Below are 18186 nucleotides of genomic sequence, written 5' to 3' on the forward strand. Positions count from 1 at the left end.
TATTGTTTTATTATTAAGTGGTGATCAAAGCTGGGGACAGGGAACACTGGCTCACAATGTGCAACACCACTTTTCATAATAAACACTTACCCCAAAAAAGGAAAAAAATAAATAAATAAAGGCCCCCAAAACAAAACAACTAACCATTTATCAATTTTTCTCAAAGAATGTAATTTTAACCACTCATCAAGGATTTCTCTCAGTTCTTCAGTAATGTGAATATTTTCAGCACAGCATCACTACATCTATATGTCACACCAAGTCACCCCAAAGTCACCTCAAGTCAGAAGAAGCTCTGTAATGCTAGCAAAACACACTAGAAACTTTTTGGTAAAATTAGACTCTCTGTAGAAGCATGCCTTTATGCTAATTAATCTTTATTACAGCAGATTTTATACAGAATTTGCTAATTCCAAAGTCTTGTATTCTTTTGAGAGTAGGAAAAGAAAAAAAGAAAAAAGAACATACAAACCAAGAAGAGACAAGAGCTGAGTGAAAGACTTCCCATAAATGGGCAAAAATCACATTGAAAGTGTAGGAAGTATTGCCTTCCATGTAAATAAGAACTATTACATAATGTTCCTGTGATGACCAGAAAAAGGAAGATGATATGAGGACACTGTTAAGTCTAAGTTAGTTGCAGCAGTTACTGCTAAGAAATACTTCCTCATCAGCTAAAGATTAAGTTAAAATAGGAGATCAAGTCAGACATCAAAAATCAATATACAAGTTATCAGACAGTTTAAAAAAATTGCCTACTCTTATTGAAGCTTTTTATCATCTGAACAGGATACAGAACTCCACCCCCCAAACTCTGTTTCCAGTAACAGGCAGCTCCTGCTGCTCCAAGTGCTCTGTTTTCCCAGTGTATTTTTAGAAGATGCACTTTACACCATGGCTATGGGTAACATGGGTCAGGAGCCTTTTAGCAAAAAGCACAAGCAGCATCAACATACAAAAATCTACTTTTTAACTATTTATTTTCTTTCCTTCCAAAATTGCATCTTGTGGGGAAAAAAAACTTAGCTTCCCATATTCTTTCTTGTCCATTTGCAATCTCTCAAGTTAAATAAAATTTAAGACTTAGAAGAAAAAATTTAATACTATTTGTATTATTCCAGAACTATCTTCACTTTTCAGGTAAGACTATGAAAATTTCACCACGTTAAGACCTCTCAGCAGACAATGCTGGGAGAATCTTGTCTACACACATAAAAATTCTTAACCTTTACCTTTTTGGAAGAGGTACTACAGTAACTACTAACTCCTTATCCCAAAGAGGCCAGCAAGGCTTTTACCCAGACTTTAAGCTGTATGTTTCACAAGACACCTTATTCTCTGAGCAAAGTTCCCTGTGTCTTTCAGTACTTCTGAAAGAATGTCAAGAAGCAGAAAGCATATAGATTTGATTCAATCATGTAGAAGAGACATATTTACTCTGAGATCATGATTGAAATAAATTCTTCACACTATTCAAAAAACATATGTCCTCACCCAACAGTTTCACCAATGCTGAAACAATTCTAATTGCTATTTGAAATAAAAATTGCATAAGTACTTGCTGAACTACAAACTCAAAAGAACATGCTCAATTATTTCCAACTTCTGGAAGTATCTAAATGCCAAGATAATCCCATGACCTTTTATAAGGTGGAAGTTTTACCATAGCCATTTTAATATTAATTATGTTGGACTCAGCAATAGCACTAGCACTCCAAAGCTCCAATAACAGGGATAATTTAAATGTACCTGCTCAAGATTTATATGTTATTTTTACTGAAATTCACACTGGATAACTTCAGCAAGTCTCTTTGTAGAATGAAAATTTTACCACCAACTATAATTTCAGGTTTTTGCATACAGCAGGCAAAAAAAGAAATTTTTTTTCTAAAAAAGAAACCATCACCAAAGTACAGTATGAGATCAGGTCTTGGAAATAAAAGCCAACCCCCTACCAGTCTCTTCCCTTCAGCTCACTGGTTTTTAAGAGCCACTCATTCAAAACATTAAAACAAGAAAGTTGATGCATGGCAATATGGCAAAGCCTAACCAAGCTATTGTAAAATGCTCAAAGTTTATTCAACAAGCTTGGCCTGAATTATTTTCTCTATAGAAAGCATGCCTGCCTGCTTAGCAAGATGTCCAAATGACCTGCATGTTTTTCATGTAACACAAATATGGAAGGTATAAATAATATTTGTAGCTGGCAATCCTGAATTTCATGCACAAAGGGATCCCTTTTTTTTTTCCTACTCTTTTGTGATACTGTATACTGTTGTAAGACCATAAGTTACAATACTGTAACAATATTTGTTAGAAAACTAAAATTTAACTTTTCACAACTATATTGCCCTGGAGCCTGCAACAGTGCATAGGAACCCAGCAGTTCTCCTGACCACATTCCAATCAAACTTCCCACTGAATCAGGAAATTGACCTGAATTAATAAACATTTTGCCAAACTGTGACCTTTGTGGAGGGCTGGTAATGGGGATTTCAGTTACTGATTGCATAGACTGAGCTTCAAATTTAGAAATCATATCACTTTCTACACTGTCTCATATTTCATCTTTCAAATCTCTGCTTACACCATATGGCAGTTCAACACATACAATTCTTTCTCAAGGAAAACACCCATCAATTTTATTTGTCTCTATTTAAAAATTAATATAGACTCCATATTCTTTCTCTACTGACTCAAATTTTCCAAGATGTTTATTTTCCATCTGGACAGAAGAAAATACAGGAAAGTTTCAGCAAGGCTGAAAACAGGGAGGCTCAATGGAAACTGTGTGCAGCAGGAACAGCCGTGCTAGCACTGCCGCAGTCGAGTCCTGTCTGTCTAGGTCACTTACAGCCAACAAGATAAATTTCAAAACATTTCTAAGAGACAAACTGTACTAAAAATGCCCTTTAGCTTGTCTATTCAAGGAATTGTCCACTGACAATGTCCCAACTTGAAGTTACTGCTTCTTATATAACTATACACACCACACACGCTCTTCGTGACTTACCAGAGGATGTCTCATCTGAGAAACCCACTCCATTATCCAAACACGTGCTACACCATGGGACTGACCTGTGATCCTTGCCCACACAACCAACCCTAGCCATGCACTGGGCTCCTGCAGCTATAGCTGAAAGGTAGAAATTCCAGACAAACCTCTATCTTATTGCTTTTATGTTAGACATATTGAATAAAGGCAACAAAGCCAAACAACCGTGATAAATACAATATCCAATTAGGTTAATGCATATCAAGTAGTTTAGAATTCACAAAGCTTCTTATGGGAAGAGGAGCCATAAATAAAATGCACCAAATGAAAAGTTTCAAGTATGTTTTCATAACATTATAGAGCCTCCTCTACCTCAATAGCTCACTGAAAAGATTTCTAGTAGGCGCTCCAAATCCTTAAGGCAGTAAGAACCACACTGCAGGTAAAGCACCTGGACTTGTTTTTAGGACAAAACAATGGAATGATACTGGAAATGTGCACCCCAGGATGAGCTAAGTAACTAAGCCATTGTGTATGGGGTGGAGAGTTAGCTGAAAGATATCTATGCCTATCAACCAAAGAAAATACCTCCAATTTTGTATTAAAAATACTAGCAGAGCACATCTCAGTTCCTCAAGAAAACACTTATCATTTGAGGAAACTTTTCAAAACTTCAGCTAACTAAGCAAATAAGCAGATGGAAGGGAAAAAAAAAAAGTTAGGTAGTTTAATCCCATATATTGGCTACCATTTGTTTTAAACTTTTGGCTCTGTCAAATCCCAAGCATTTAATTTACTAGCTTTCCCTTCAATTTAAAATTGCATACTTCTATAATTTTAGTTCAGGGGTTTTTGTTTTCTTTTATAAAAGAGAAGGGATAAAACAAAGCATTTAGCCATCTAGTATCATGAACTATATTTAAAAGACTCTTTGACACAGAACAGTGGTGTCTGTCCAAAGAAAGCACAATATGCACAGAGCACTGACAAAACTTGTTCCTGAATCAATATCTACAGTATCAGTCAACCTCAATTTTTTGTACTAACATCCACAGAAAGTATGGATATGTGAAATACCTGAAAGACAGAGGCTCAGACATTATCCCACTGCCAGAAGATATTTTTGCAGTGCTGTAATGAATCCCTGTGAAGAATAGCACTAACTTAATTGTTTAATCCACTGCAAATGAAAATTTTTGCAAGTATATTTTACCTGCTGCATCAGGATTACTTTATGAGTCTAAAACAACTACCAGCTTCATATACGAGACAGGTTTTGGTTTGGTTTTTTTTTTCCTTAAATACATTAAGGAAATCTCTTTAAGGCATCTCTTGTCACAGAAATGTGACCAGCTCAGACAGACAGACCCATCACACACCAAAGTGTCTCTGCTATGCTGAAGATCCTGTTCTGAACAGAATAGCTCACCAGGTTTCACTGGACTCCTAAGAAAGCAAACTGCTCCAGTTTTCTGGATTGAAAAATTTCTCTAGTGAAAATATTGCTACAGTCATGAAAATTGATTGTTAGACAGTAAAAAAAATACTGAGTTTATGTTAAATAAAAATGGTGAAGCAAGCAAGGAAAGAGGGCAGTCAGAGAAAGCCTTCTGTAAATTCTGCACATGGGAAGCAGATCTCAAGTGAGCCAGAGAGCAAAGATAAGAATCTTCACCTCAATGGCTCCCTTAGTGCTGAAAACAAACCTTCACCAATCCTATTTTTTATTAAACAGTTCAGGAGATTTGCTCTGAACAGATTTCACAGCAATCCAGGTCTCTAACAGAGTAGCTATTGTTTCATCAAGTTCTTCTCTGACGTAATGAAGCCACCACAGAACTCCCAGAACCCACGTGCAGTTTTGGATGCAAAAGGTAATCAGGATTTGTCAAAAGGGATTTTTACAGCTCTCTCAAACTTGATGAAAATTATTCCAATCTGCTATTTGGAGAATAGGCTGGTTTTGAGAGAATTATTTCACTGTAGTATTACAAAGTACATAATTTAGTTGTTTAGGGATTTTTATTTCCTGCAGATTCATTTAATTAAGAATACTCTAAATTCATGAACAGAATTTAGCATTATGAAATGGTGACTTTTAACCCTGATGTACCACAATAAAATCCACAGATTAATATTAGTATTTTTGGTATATTTTTATTACATTCAAACTCAATCCACTACACCCATATTGTTGGGAAAGTTATCTTCTGGCTGCAATACAGCAGTAGAAAATTCAGAGTAAATGCAGCATATTTTAAAAATAAATAATAAATTTATTTACTTAATAGGTCAAAGTCTGTGCCATTCTGCACTTAGACCAGCCATAAAATTACTCTTTTTCAGAAAGTACTAGATTTGAAAATGCATACACCATCTACACCAGGCATAAAATAAATACTAATATACATCTAGAAAAATATTTCACAACTGATTCTACAGTATGAGAGAGGTCAGGTCACTACGGAATGGATCATTAGTTGATTTCAGAAGACAATTAACCACTGGTATAATATCAAACTGTCTTTTTCTCACCTGATATAACAATGAACCTTCAGAGTTAAGTGCCCAATTCTACCAGCACAGTAATTAAACTTGCCAAAACCAGAAACTCCCTGAGACTGTGGCAGCACAGCAGATGGCAAACTGTTTCTGAACACGCCTTCAGAAAAGCCAAGGGGAAGCAAGGAGAGAACTGCATTTCAAGTTTTATTTCCCAACAACTTTCAATGACAGAATTTGGACTTTCGGTTGGAAAAAGAAAATACAGCAGAAGGTAAACCAGTTTCATTGCTGCAAGCTGAAGTAAATTAATTTCTAAATAGTTTACATTTGCAGTCTTTCCAACTAATGAAATACCAAGCTAAAAAAATTTAGCCCTGCTAAACAATCTATAAATTACTTCCTCTGAGTTCACCAACCAATTGCATTTGATGCATTTCATAAAGTATTTCAAAGCATATACTGAAGTTATGACCTAGAAGCAACAGATCACTGAGTTTTCAAAAGAGATGGAAAAAATTCCTTACTCCCTAATACTTAACACCATGGATGAAAGAAAAGGATAGAGAAAGAGTGTGTGGTTGTAATTACAAGAAGTATAGCTTTTCAGCCAACATTTTCACTCTTAATATTCACTTTCTTCAAATGAGATTAAAACAAAACAAAAGCCAAAAAAAAAAATCATGGCAAAGTACATGGGAATGCCTGCAAGCCTGTCACACAGTGCCTGCTTCTTTCTGATAGGGTTCCTCACTTAAAAACCAGTTTTAATTTTGTTGAATGACCCATATAAACCAACCTTGAATCTCTTATATTTTCAAACATCCAGCCTCCTTCCCCTTCTTTCTCCACAGTGACACAACTGTACAGTCTGCATCCTCCTCACTTCTCACAGCACTCGACATTGAGCTGCAGTGTGTGATCATTCTGACCTCACCAGAGGCAGATTGCAAGCCCACACACTCTCTCAAATAGGACCAGCAGGAAGGTAGAGTCAGCTTTCCTACTCACCAACACACACAGAATGATGCCAAGTCTTTTTAAGTCTGTCAAAACATTTCTGTGGCTATGAAGGCTGGTGCCTGTCCTGGTCCTTTCCACAGGGACGGATGGGGCACGCTGTGCTGGCTGCTGAAACCCCTGCACTTCCCAGCTCAGCAGATCTGCTCTACATCAAAGAATTCGTTTGGTTCATACCTCACATCTCTGGCAAGTGCTGGGCTTACCTTGCACGTGCCACAGAGGGTGTATGAACAGACAATCCCATAAACTCTGGATTTATTTTTGGAAGGAATGAGGCTTGGGGCATGGTTTCAGCAGGAAAGCAACTCACACAGTCTGGATCCGGTTGCTGTCCTCCTCAAGCAACCTCCAGTCCCTTCCCCATTCACACAGGGAATACAAGTCACAGATGCAAGAAAGGAGGCAGTGGTGGCCACCTCTGGAAATAAAGCAGTGAGAAAGGGCTCGTGTGACCAGCCAAATAATTAATCCTGCCCTCAATTTGCTTCCGCTTTGTTCCCTGATGAGAAACCTCAGCTCTGGCAGCCGCTGTTCCTAGACAGCTTTACAGGCTGCAAACCCCCTCACCTCGTGCAAAGGATGTACTTCAGCGATATTTGAGCTGCAGATTTAAGGAAAGTCCTCCCTTTCTAGTTCACGAAGTGCATGAACATCTGATTAATTCAGTATGTGCTGAAGCACATTACAACTACAAAAGCAAACTGGAAGGGTGGATGCTGTTTGTCCTGCTCTACCACTTTCTTCAATTTCTTCAATCTGACTTAATTTTCATGTCATACAAAGAAAGACACTTCTCTATCATCACAGCAAAGATTCTGATGCTTCCTGACTTAAGCAGGCTATTATTAACTCACTAGACAATGGAAACTTGTTATCGCTGAGGGATTTTTGACATAGTTGGCCTCAGACAACTCTTCAAATATATATTTAAAAGAAGGAAGCCTGTGCCCACGTTAATTATGGTAGATCAATAATATTTCTCTGAATAGCATGAGTAAGAAGGAAGAGCAACAGAAAGTACTAGTGGGCACCTGAAATAACAGACAGCACCAGACCGCGGGTAAGGATGATGAAATTTCACAGAAGGTATGTTTAGACAGTATCTGGGAAAACAGCTTTATTGTTATAATCAAAAGCAGTGAAACTAGGAAAGAGGTTTATCTGCAAACACACAACCAAAGATTCACCTGAAACAGATCTGGAATTCTGGGCTCTCCCTACCTGTACACATTTGCACACCAATGAACCAGAGTTCGTTAGGCACACGTAGGGAAGCAAATATTTTGGTCAACTCTTCTGTGTGATCAGACTTCTTGGGAGATTAGAAAAGGCTGGAGAAAGTGGGATGAGCTGGCATAAAAGCAGGGCAAAACAAGAATTTGCTATAGTTCACCTACTGTCAAATTACAAAGACCTAAGCATTTTTAACTACAGCTCATAACAAAGAGCTACTGATTCAGTTACCCTTCCCCTGCCTGTCAAGACAAAGCAGCAGCTCCCCTCTCACTGCCAGCCCAGCCTGCAGCTGCTACAGCCCCACCTCAGGCCACAAGAACCCTGACAGCATTCAAGAGACATCCATGTACCTCAACTCCCATCAGAAGACAAAGTTCCCCACTAAAACTACTCAAGCCGTTTTTGTTTTCCATGCTAGAAAAGTGCAAAGAAGAAACTTTACTGAGTTTGTTAAGGAAATGAGAAAGCAGCTAATTACTGTCTGAAATAATATATTATGTTTATTTAGGCACATTTGAAAATTTCCACCCTCTGTTTTTGAGGGTTGTTTGAGTTTCTGATGCTTTCAGAAGTCCTTCTATGTTAAATACCACAAGTCTAAATAATTACTCAGAAACTAAATATATTATTTTTAGAAATAAAGTACCCTCTTTCTTTTTGTTTGGTTTGTTGGGTTTTTTTTATTTTGGTTTTTTTTTCCCAGGGTAGGGGAAACAACTAATTAAACGATATTGAGAGACCACAACATGATTTCACATGGAAAATGTTTTCTATTTACGGTAATTTCTTCCAGCATACTAAATTCCAGTAAAACTCACCAATGCTGAGTACTATGTGGCACAAAGGCCTGTCTAAGATACACTGGACTAATACCTGGGACAGGCTCCTCCCTGGCCTGCTGGGAGAAGAGTGAAGACAATCATTCCAGAGAAACAAAAGACACCAGTAGGGAGGTGGAGGTCCTGGCAAAGCCAAGAAACACAGGAGAAATATTTGCTTTTAGAGATGCAATTCTTCAAATTATGAAGGGTGCAGTCTTAGAAGACAAGCTGAGGAAGTTCCTATTCTGCCCTCCCACCCATTCTCCTGCTACTTCTTCACCTGCAGTTGTGCACTCGCCTTTTAGGGAATTGATTGAGCTCCCCATACCAGCACATTACACTCAGAGAGAGAAAGAAAAAAAAAAAAAAAAAAAAAAAAAGCAGGTACTTTAATGTCAGAATTAACAGATACAGATGCAAACTGGACAGAAAACTAAGGCACAAAAAAGAATCACACGGCCATGATCAGGGTGGGAAGAAGGGAAGTAGGATATTCCCTTTTGCAGCAGACAGATACTGGGTTGGCAGAAGAGGTGAGCTGATCTAAGCATATTGCCAAGGTACATCAAAATTATCCCCAAAAGCACACAGGCTCTAGGCACCCAGGGAAAGACTACAGATCTATCATACAAAATGATTTTATTTTTTTATGCACATGCATCCTGATATTCAGGAAGGAAAGGAAGTTAAGACTATATTTCGTTATTTCTTAGAGAGCTGCCAATGAAGCAAGAACATATTGCCTAAGGTCACATTTTGGAGGGGCAGATACCCGGTGTTTAAAAATACCTTTCTCATCTGGCATGGAAGATTTGTTCTAATTCATGGTATAATTAACATTCAAGTCCTAATACATTAATTACTAAAGATTTTTCTTGTCCTACATGCAAGATCTTTATATTTGTCAGAAAACCCCAAAAAACCTAGTAATGACACCCAAGAGGATAGTCAAAATGACTAACCTTATCTCAGTTGTGCTAATTTTTCTACATCCTCTTTGCAGAGAGAGAAGAGCTGCTCAGAATCCCCCTTGGTGTCTACTGAGAAAGCCTGGGGACTCACTGCCTAATTAGCTCCTGTGAATAATCCTCCCCTCCCTGCAAACTCTACCTGTACTCTGCAGACTGCCTGTGACCAGAAAACATCCTTCTAGAATCTGAAAACAGGACTTTTCTAAAAGGCAGAAAAGCTTTGGTCTTGCACATTTTCTAGCCCTGCCCAAAGTTTACTGCATTGTTCTGTCCAGCAGAGGACTGTGATCATAGCAGTACCAAATATTTCTCCTGTGGAGCACAAGCAGAGGATACACTCACACAATGACTCGTTTGTTCGCAGCCTCCAGCACCGCAGAATGTTCACCTGTAACACAAGCTGGCAGCCCACACCAGGACAAGGGTGATGAATGCTTTCCGCCCTCTTTCCCTACATAAGCTACATTAAAAGGCCACATTGTTTCACTACAGCATTTGAAACAATTACAGAGAATGTAACAGAGTCCCGAGCTGCACATCCAGCAGTTAAGATTTATATTGAAAATCGCATGCACACAACCTGTGGGTTTTCTACAGCTGAAAATTTTAAAATTATTTTTCTGCATAAGGCTTTTATAAAAGAAACCAAGACAGAACAATTGCTTAATGAGGCAAAGGCATAAATCTCCATCAAGAACATTTCTGAAGTTGTACAAATTAGAAGGGCAAAGGTTACTTAAGTGGATACTTCTGTTTTTCAATGCCTCTGGCTGCAAAGCCAGTTGATGCCAGTTTAAGAGGTAAAAGTCCATCCCAACCTCCACATCTGTGTTTAGTGCCCCTGGCTGAGGCAGGTGAGCAGTCACAGGGCTGTCCCCAGGGACATGAACCATGAACATCTCCAGCAGCAGAACGGGGTCAGCAAAGAAGAGCCTGTGAAATCAGGAGGACTGAGCCTCTTCCAACCAGTTCTGCAGCCAGAGGCATTGCCACACCAGGCAATGTTCCTAGACAGTTCTCTAGGATATTTGTCAGCTAAGGTATCAGTGATGTATTATTCTTTTCCTAGTGCAAGGTTACTACCAGAAACAGGAGCTCCTTCAAAATTAATCTCTCTCAAACTCTTTGTCCAGAAAATCACCTTCAGCCATGTACTCTTCTAAGTTTAATAAAACTTGCTGTTTAACAGGATTCTGCAAACTACAGACAATAATGCAGCCAGGGAACACAGAAGAAACTGGTAAGACTTTGACATTTAAAACATCATTAACTACACTTACTTGTGTAGATTAACTGATTTTTATAATTGAAGAGAAAGTTGATTAACAGTTCTGTAATTACACAACTGGTATTTTTAGGTTCTAATCATGTGTCACTTAAGCACATGCATAATTTAACCTATCCAGGTGACTGAAGTTATGCCTAAAGACTTTCATGACCTGCAGCAGCTCCAGGGACAGGCTTTGAAAGGAAACAGCTTTTTCAGACTGGCTGTAGCCACAAACTAGAATACTGCATTACACTCACAACACAAAGCCAATCTACATGCAATTTTAACAGTGTTATACAGCAGCATGACTGTCTTTGAACCTGTCCACCTGGCTGCTGTGCTGAGCTCTGGCAGATACATGAGTTCAATGCAGTTTTGGTTTCTCCTAACTCCAAGGAACAGTTTCAGCTTCCTGAGAAAGTAAAACAAGAATGGGAACAGCACTAAAAAGCAAATATGCTGCATGCTAAGAACACTGAGGAAAAAATCCAGCAATATTCTGTTAGACGAGACAAGTTACCAGCAGTGAATAATCTGCCAACAGAAATAACCTGATGGGAGGGATCAAACTCATCTTGGTGCAGTTCAGTTCAGAGACAGACACAGCACAGCACATCTGGTAAAAACAAGTGATCTTGAATCTGTTAGCACACATTCAGAAAAGCAGGTCAAGAAAAACATCCTCTGTGAACAAGAATTTAGATACAGGAGTATTCAAGAATAGTCACCACTTGCTTGCAGTACAATTAGACAAGGCTACAAAGCAATTTGGTTTATACTTTGAAGAGGCCATGGAACCTGACTTGTGTTGTCACAGCTCATCCATGCCTGTGCACAAGGCTGTGAGACCAGAAAACATTCATGTGCCATGGGCTGAACACTTCCTAATGCAACAGCACAAACCAAATCTCAGGCACCTTAGAGTAAAAGTTTCCAATCCAGCTTCACAGCTCCTGTCAAGTCTGGGGTGCCACAATCCCATTTTCCTAAGCCTGTGCACATGATCCCAACCTATTTCATACCAGCACCAGCATTTATGCAGTCACATGGAAGCTGGTTCAGGGAAATGACTAACAAAATAATCCACAAAAAAAAAAAAAAAAAAAAAAAAAAAAAGAGAGGAGGTGATGAGAAGTTTATTCAATTCAGATCCCCAGTGACTGAACACACAAGGAAGCACAAATGGACAGGTGAAAGGGGAGAGACAGGGTTTAGAGGAGTGTTGACTGGATTACAACACACCTTTAGGAAGAGCTTTGACACATGTGGGAACAGCTAGCTTGAACAACAACCCTTAACCTGAGGTTATTACCCTGCAACACAATTCAAGCATTCCAGTCATTCAGAAAATATATTGTCAATAAAATGAGTAAGAGTGGGAAGGACTAGGCTGCTAAATAATACCAGCCCTAGGACAGCCCCAACTCCAGAAATTTTTAAGCTTGGGAAATTAAGTTTTCCTAACAAAGCATCTGGAAATGTATTTGCAGGAGGCATAATGTAGATTTATTTATTAAACTTAAACCTTTAGAGTCAAGATTTGCAAGTCCACATCTCACAGAAACTGCAACATTCAAGAAAAAAATGAGCAGACATTTGGATAAGAACCATCACCAGGGACATCTTGTAAAATTCGACCCAGCATAAGTCAGGGGACTACAAAGTGAAAATTCTTAGCAGAGGTGACAAGAATCAAGTAGATAAGGTAAAGAAAGTAAGTACCACTTCAGGTAGAGGTAAGTGTGAACAAAGCATGGAACAAAAGCTGGGATTTGATTACAAAAACCATTGTGCTACCACTGACTGAGCTGTAACAGACACTTTCCCAGGCTTTGAGGATTACAGAGCTGTGGTGAAAGGCAGAACACCTAGATTAAACTCATTTAGAGTTGTAACTGAGAAAGCATTCTCAAGCAAGAATGATTTAGTGTAACACAGTAAAAATATACTTCATTAATCATCCAAAAGGTTGCCAGTAAAAAAATCTAAGCAAAAAAATTAATATCAGCAAACCAGAACTTAATTGCAATATGACAATTCTCAAAACTATAGCTTTTTTCCTTTTTTTTTTTTTCACATCTGCTCAGTTTAGCAGTAAACAATTACAGGCAGAATCCAAGAGCACTGGGAGTCATCCAGAACCACAACAAAGAAACAAAAAGCTTGACCAGGCTCTTAGAAATCTTGAAAAAAAAAAAAGGTCTAATGCTCCCCAAATCAAAGAAAGGCCTCAAATTCTTGCTATTAAATTACTATCAGTAAGTCTAGACATTGTAAGACTCACATGTGCATAATTTTCACAAACTATAAGCACACAATTACACTCACTGAAACTGTGTATTGGCCTGGTGCACACTCTGTTTCTGCTGTGCAAAACATATGATGTGCATTTAAACAAAATAAGCACTTGGTGTTGGACTGTATGTGATGTAAATTAGGGCTCTCCACAGACAGGCTGAAGTCCCATTAAAGCTTCAGAGGGTTTACATTAGCTGTTTCTGAAGCTGGATGATCTAAAAACATCAGTTGCCCAACTACATACAGCAAAGAACTAACTTAATTACTGAAGCAGCCTATAAAATTCTGATTTTGCAGCTGTAGAAAAATCAACAGATATGCTGTCACACAAATCTCATTCCATCCTCTTTGGGCTGAGAACAAATGAAACAAAGATGGGCTGACATACATTAACTCAGCAATTGCACATTTGCAATACACACAGAGTGCTCAAACATTTCAGAAAATGTGACAACAAAATGCATGAACCAGCTCACATTAGAATGAGTTCATACAAATCCCTTAATTATATAAAGATTAAATAAACTGTAACTGTGATGCAACTCTTAGGATTTTTTTTAAAGAAATACAGAAATTCCCATAATTAAGGTTCAATACAAGCCTACCATTTCAGTAACACCCGAACTCTGCTTTAGTTAAGGGGCAAAAAATGCATAACTTGCAAGCTTTAATGTGCTGTCAGTTTGGTACCATATTTTAAGTTCTCCTTAGCAATCAACCACATTTATCTTACAGACTAAACCTGCAACATCCTTATACCATATGCTGTCAAACCACCTGCCACAGTTAAATATTCTGTCTTTTCATAAAGCTGCTTTTCAGAACTACCAGCATCACTATTAGCAATACAGTTATTTTACTATCTGTATTCCCCATATGTTCAGGACACTTTTCACCCGATTTTTGTGAAGGAAAAAAAGTAATATACAGTTTCTCTTTTGTTTTTTTATATTTCATTATCCCATTAGAAGTTCACTGGTCTTTCCTCTTACAGGAGTAAGAGTTGTCCTCTGCTCACCTAACAGCAACTAGACAATCTATGTGGTCCCTTCTGTGCAAAAATTATGATGGCTGGGGAGAAAAACAAACTCAGGTTGTTTTGTAGGTCTAGCACACCTGGCAGTTCAAGAAAGTGGCTCACATTCTACATGCTTAGCAAAATGTAGGTAAAGGCTGAAAAACTCACCACTCCTCAAGAAAACTAGCGTTCCTTCCATCAGTGGAACAGCTGTGATGGAGATTGCTCTTGCAATCCCCACTGCTGCTCAGGGCTGTGATCCCACCCAGTAAAGATGCAGCTGGTCAGCTGCTTAATGACTGGCTGCCACCAAAAAGACAAATCACCTCCTGCACATCCTTCCTCTCTCCCCTCCTGCACAGCAGCAGGGATGCCCAGCTAATCCTTTGCTGAGCCAGGACAGAGAGTAAAGCTGGCCAACACTAAGGTTTTGGGGTTTACTTTTTCTGTTCTTTTGTTAAACCAGTCTTTTGTTACTTAAAACACAAAAACACCTATAATTTTAGCTTAAGAAAAGCCAAGCTTCCCATAATAAAAATAACCAAGGATTAGGTAGATCACTTTCAGTATTGGCTGTATCACGATATATGACACCTTCACCTCTACGTTCTCATTATGTGAGCAAAAGCAAAAGGATTAAATAAATAAAAAAAAGGACAATAATAAGACTGCAGAGACTACAGTAGAGGAGAAAGAGGGCTTCAGGCCAGAGAATACAAAGAAAGTGTGCAACAAAAGTTCAAGTTCTACCACAGGTCAAGTGGACTATTCTTTGTAGAACCAATGAAGCACACAGACTCATTTGTCAGGGGCAACAGCTATTTGTCAGTATCAGAGGTAAAAAGTGACACAGCTTTAATAATTATATAAGTATCTTATTCAAATACACACAGAGAACAAGATTATTCAGTAATTTATCTGATGAAAAGTCAGTTGCTGAAATTTCAACCACTGAAGGCAAAACGCACCTCGACAGAATTACTCACAGACTCAAGAAACATCACCTCGAAACCAAAACTTCAATTCTTTCATTGATTTTACTATCAGTCTGCCATTTTAAAAAGTGGGAAAAAGAAACAGAACTAATGTTGCTTGTTTCAGGAAATAAACAGGGCATGTAAATATCATAGTCAACGCAGACACTGCTGAAAGAAATTTGGAATTCTAAAAGAAATAAACATCAGCTTAAAAAAAAGGACAAAGACATGTTTTTTCAGGTTAAATATTTTGGAATGAGAAGTATAATTTCATATTGTCTTGGTATTTCAAATCTTTACAATATAGAAATCCATTCTCAAGTCAAGACTGCAAAATTCTATTAAGCATCTCTCTTCACAAGGATTTTTGACAAGTTCTCTTAGAGATTTATTTGCAACATTACTGGTGTCAAAGCACAAACCAATATAGCCAAACTCAATTGTGTCAGAGTGTTATTTCAGTTCAAAACAATATTGTTCTTTTTAGAAAACACTCATCTGTCATGACTGTCCACGAGGACTGTACGGTTAACAGAAATGCACCTCGTGGATGAGCCATGAAAGGGAAGCATGAAAAATTTGGGTGTTGTTCCAAAGTTTCCAGGAAAGGGAAGCACAGCAAGTGGCAAAGATAACGATGAGAAAGAGAGGACTTTGGATGCTGCAGTCTATCACCGGCAGAGCAGAGAAAGCTGGGCCGATGTGGTAAGACAAAATGGTAATGCAGCAAGACTAGTTAGGCAGAGCCTCAAGGGACAAGAAAATAAATGAAAGTTTAAAACACAATGGAGTAACTCTCTCCAAGATAATCCACGTGGGGAGAGAGATGATCTGATACTGATAGTGTGAGATAACTGTCAAATGCAAGGTGATGTTTCAAGGTGCCTTTGTATGACAAGTGAACATTACCCTTCCACTGCTGAGCTCAGGCAAGCAAAAAAAGTATCAAAGTACAACATCAGGAAACTAAGGTACAAACAGTCCAAACTCAGCCAAAACAGCTTCACATGCACAAAGGTTTCCCCCCTCCTGCCTTGAAATAGCAAAGTCAAGAATGGCCTCATACCAGAAGGTATGAAGGATGATCTAGCAGACACTTATCTCACCCACACAGACACATTTAAAAAAAAAAAAAAAGACTGAACAGCCGGAATTGCCACATTGAACAACTCACTCCTTAGAATAATTCCTGATTTAATGTTGGACATCGTCCAGCAATTATTCAAAGCTGCTAAATAGTCATGGAGCAGTAGGGAAATTTTTAGCAAAATGAGCTTGCATAAAATGTCCTACATTCAACTCAACCAAAACACCTGTTTAACAGAGGTTTCAAAATATTTGGTAAACACACACCAAATATAAAACACTGCAAAGACACTACATTGCCAAAAAGGCTACTGAGTCTCGAATTCACAGAACTATGATGGTTAAAACCAATCCATACATTTCTAGCTATGACAGCACCAAAAAACCCCCCCAGAGCTAAACTAAAAAAATGAAATCAATTTAAAAAACCCAAATCCCCCACTCCTCAAAACTAAACCCAACATCAAACCACTCCAGTTGACAAGAGCAAGCACCGTGCAAGTGGCAGATGCCAAGCAGTGTTTTAAGTCGGAATGGAAGGTTGCATTTTCAGCTTCTTCCTAGAGGAGTGCTGGATTTGCAGTTTCTAGAAAAACACAGCCCACATTTCCACACAGTTCAACAGATATACTCAGGAATGGATGATTCATGGGCACGAATCCCTGTGGTTTTTAAGAAAACACCGTGAAATAAAACACCTTTATTTAAAATGAAACAAAGCATCTTACTAGAAGTTCAAGCAGTCTGTAGAAATCCATATATTTAGACCACCCACTTATATTTTCAAAATTGCTTGAAAGCACTTGATGCGATAAGTCACTCTAAATTATTTAAATATTAAGGAATAAACTTATAGGGATGAAGAACCGTTTAACAGCCAGCAGACCCTCATAAATCCCTAAGTGTATGCATACTCCTTATGCATACCATGCTGAAACTGCAGCAACCAAATAGGTGTAAAGATCGGGAGGGAAGGGAAGGGCTGCCGCAGCCCAGGGAAGTACAGCGTGCTTGTGGACCAAAGCACCATGACGGCAGCGCGGACGGGGAGCTCGCGTTCCTCAGCGGCGCCTCCGCCGCGGGACCGGCGCTGCTCGGGCTGCCCGGGCACGGCGCGAGGAGGGCGGCGGGAGCCTCGCCCGGCGGCGCGGGGCAATCCCGGGGCAGCTCCGGGAGCGCCGGGCCCGCGGGGCCCGTCCGTGCCGCCGGCGGGCGGGCAGCGGGAGGCGGCCCCGGCGGCTCGGGGCGGCCGGGACCCGCGGCAGCCGGCTGGGACAGGTCTGATCCGGCGGCTCGGGGCGGCCGGGACCCGCGGCAGCCGGCTGGGACAGGTCTGATCCGGCGGCCCCGTCCCTGTCCCCTCCCTGCCGGGCGCGCCCGGCCCCGCCGCCGCGGCTCTCACCATTCTCCTCAGGGCCGGGCTGGGTCTCGGCGCCGACTCTGGTTCTCCTCTCGCCGGGCAGCTCCTGCTCGTGGTTCGGCGTCGGCGGTGGCGGGGCCTGTCTCCATCTATCGGGGCTGGGCTCGGCGGCAGCGGAGGGCTGGGTGGGGAGCGGCCGGGCGAGGACGACGCTCCGGGGATGAAGGGAGGCGCGGGACGCGGAGAACGGCGCTGGTTCGGCTCCGCACCGGGACCCAGGGCTAGCGGCGGTCTCGGCCCGGCGCCTCTTTCTCATAATTGTGCGACTCGGCCGGCGGAGGAGCCGCGGCGCTGCCGCGTCAGCGCGCACCGCCCCCGGAGGAGGAGGGGGCTGCGGGGCGGCGCTGCCCGCCCGGCTCCCCTCAGGGCGGGACGGGAGGGCGAGCGGGGCCCTCGGCTTCTCCACACGAGCGGCGCCCCGAGCCGGGTCCCGAGAGCCGGGGAAGGTGTCGGTGTTTGTCAGCGGCTGTGCCGCCCTGCGTTCTGGTGGAGTGAAGGCGGAGATATTAAAAATGGAGCTTCCCGGCAGAGAAAGCCGCCTGGCTGGGAAGGCGCGGTTCTGACGGGGC

At 40.5% G+C, this 18186-nt stretch overlaps 1 protein-coding gene across 2 annotated transcripts in view; it reads right to left on the reverse strand.

The window, feature by feature from the left end:
* TRPM7 (transient receptor potential cation channel subfamily M member 7) overlaps window positions 1–17733 on the reverse strand; it is a 52158-nt gene extending 34425 nt beyond the window's left edge. For both annotated transcript variants that reach the window (XM_079317984.1, XM_079317983.1), the window contains exon 1: window positions 17600–17733. In XM_079317984.1, the coding sequence (XP_079174110.1) occupies window positions 17600–17602 (3 nt within the window). In that variant the 5' untranslated portion in view covers window positions 17603–17733. The remainder of the gene's footprint in view (window positions 1–17599) is intronic.
* Between the last annotated feature and the right edge of the window lie 453 nt (window positions 17734–18186).

This window comes from Erithacus rubecula (assembly GCF_903797595.1).
Source record: "Erithacus rubecula genome assembly, chromosome: 14".
NCBI lineage: Eukaryota > Metazoa > Chordata > Aves > Passeriformes > Muscicapidae > Erithacus > Erithacus rubecula.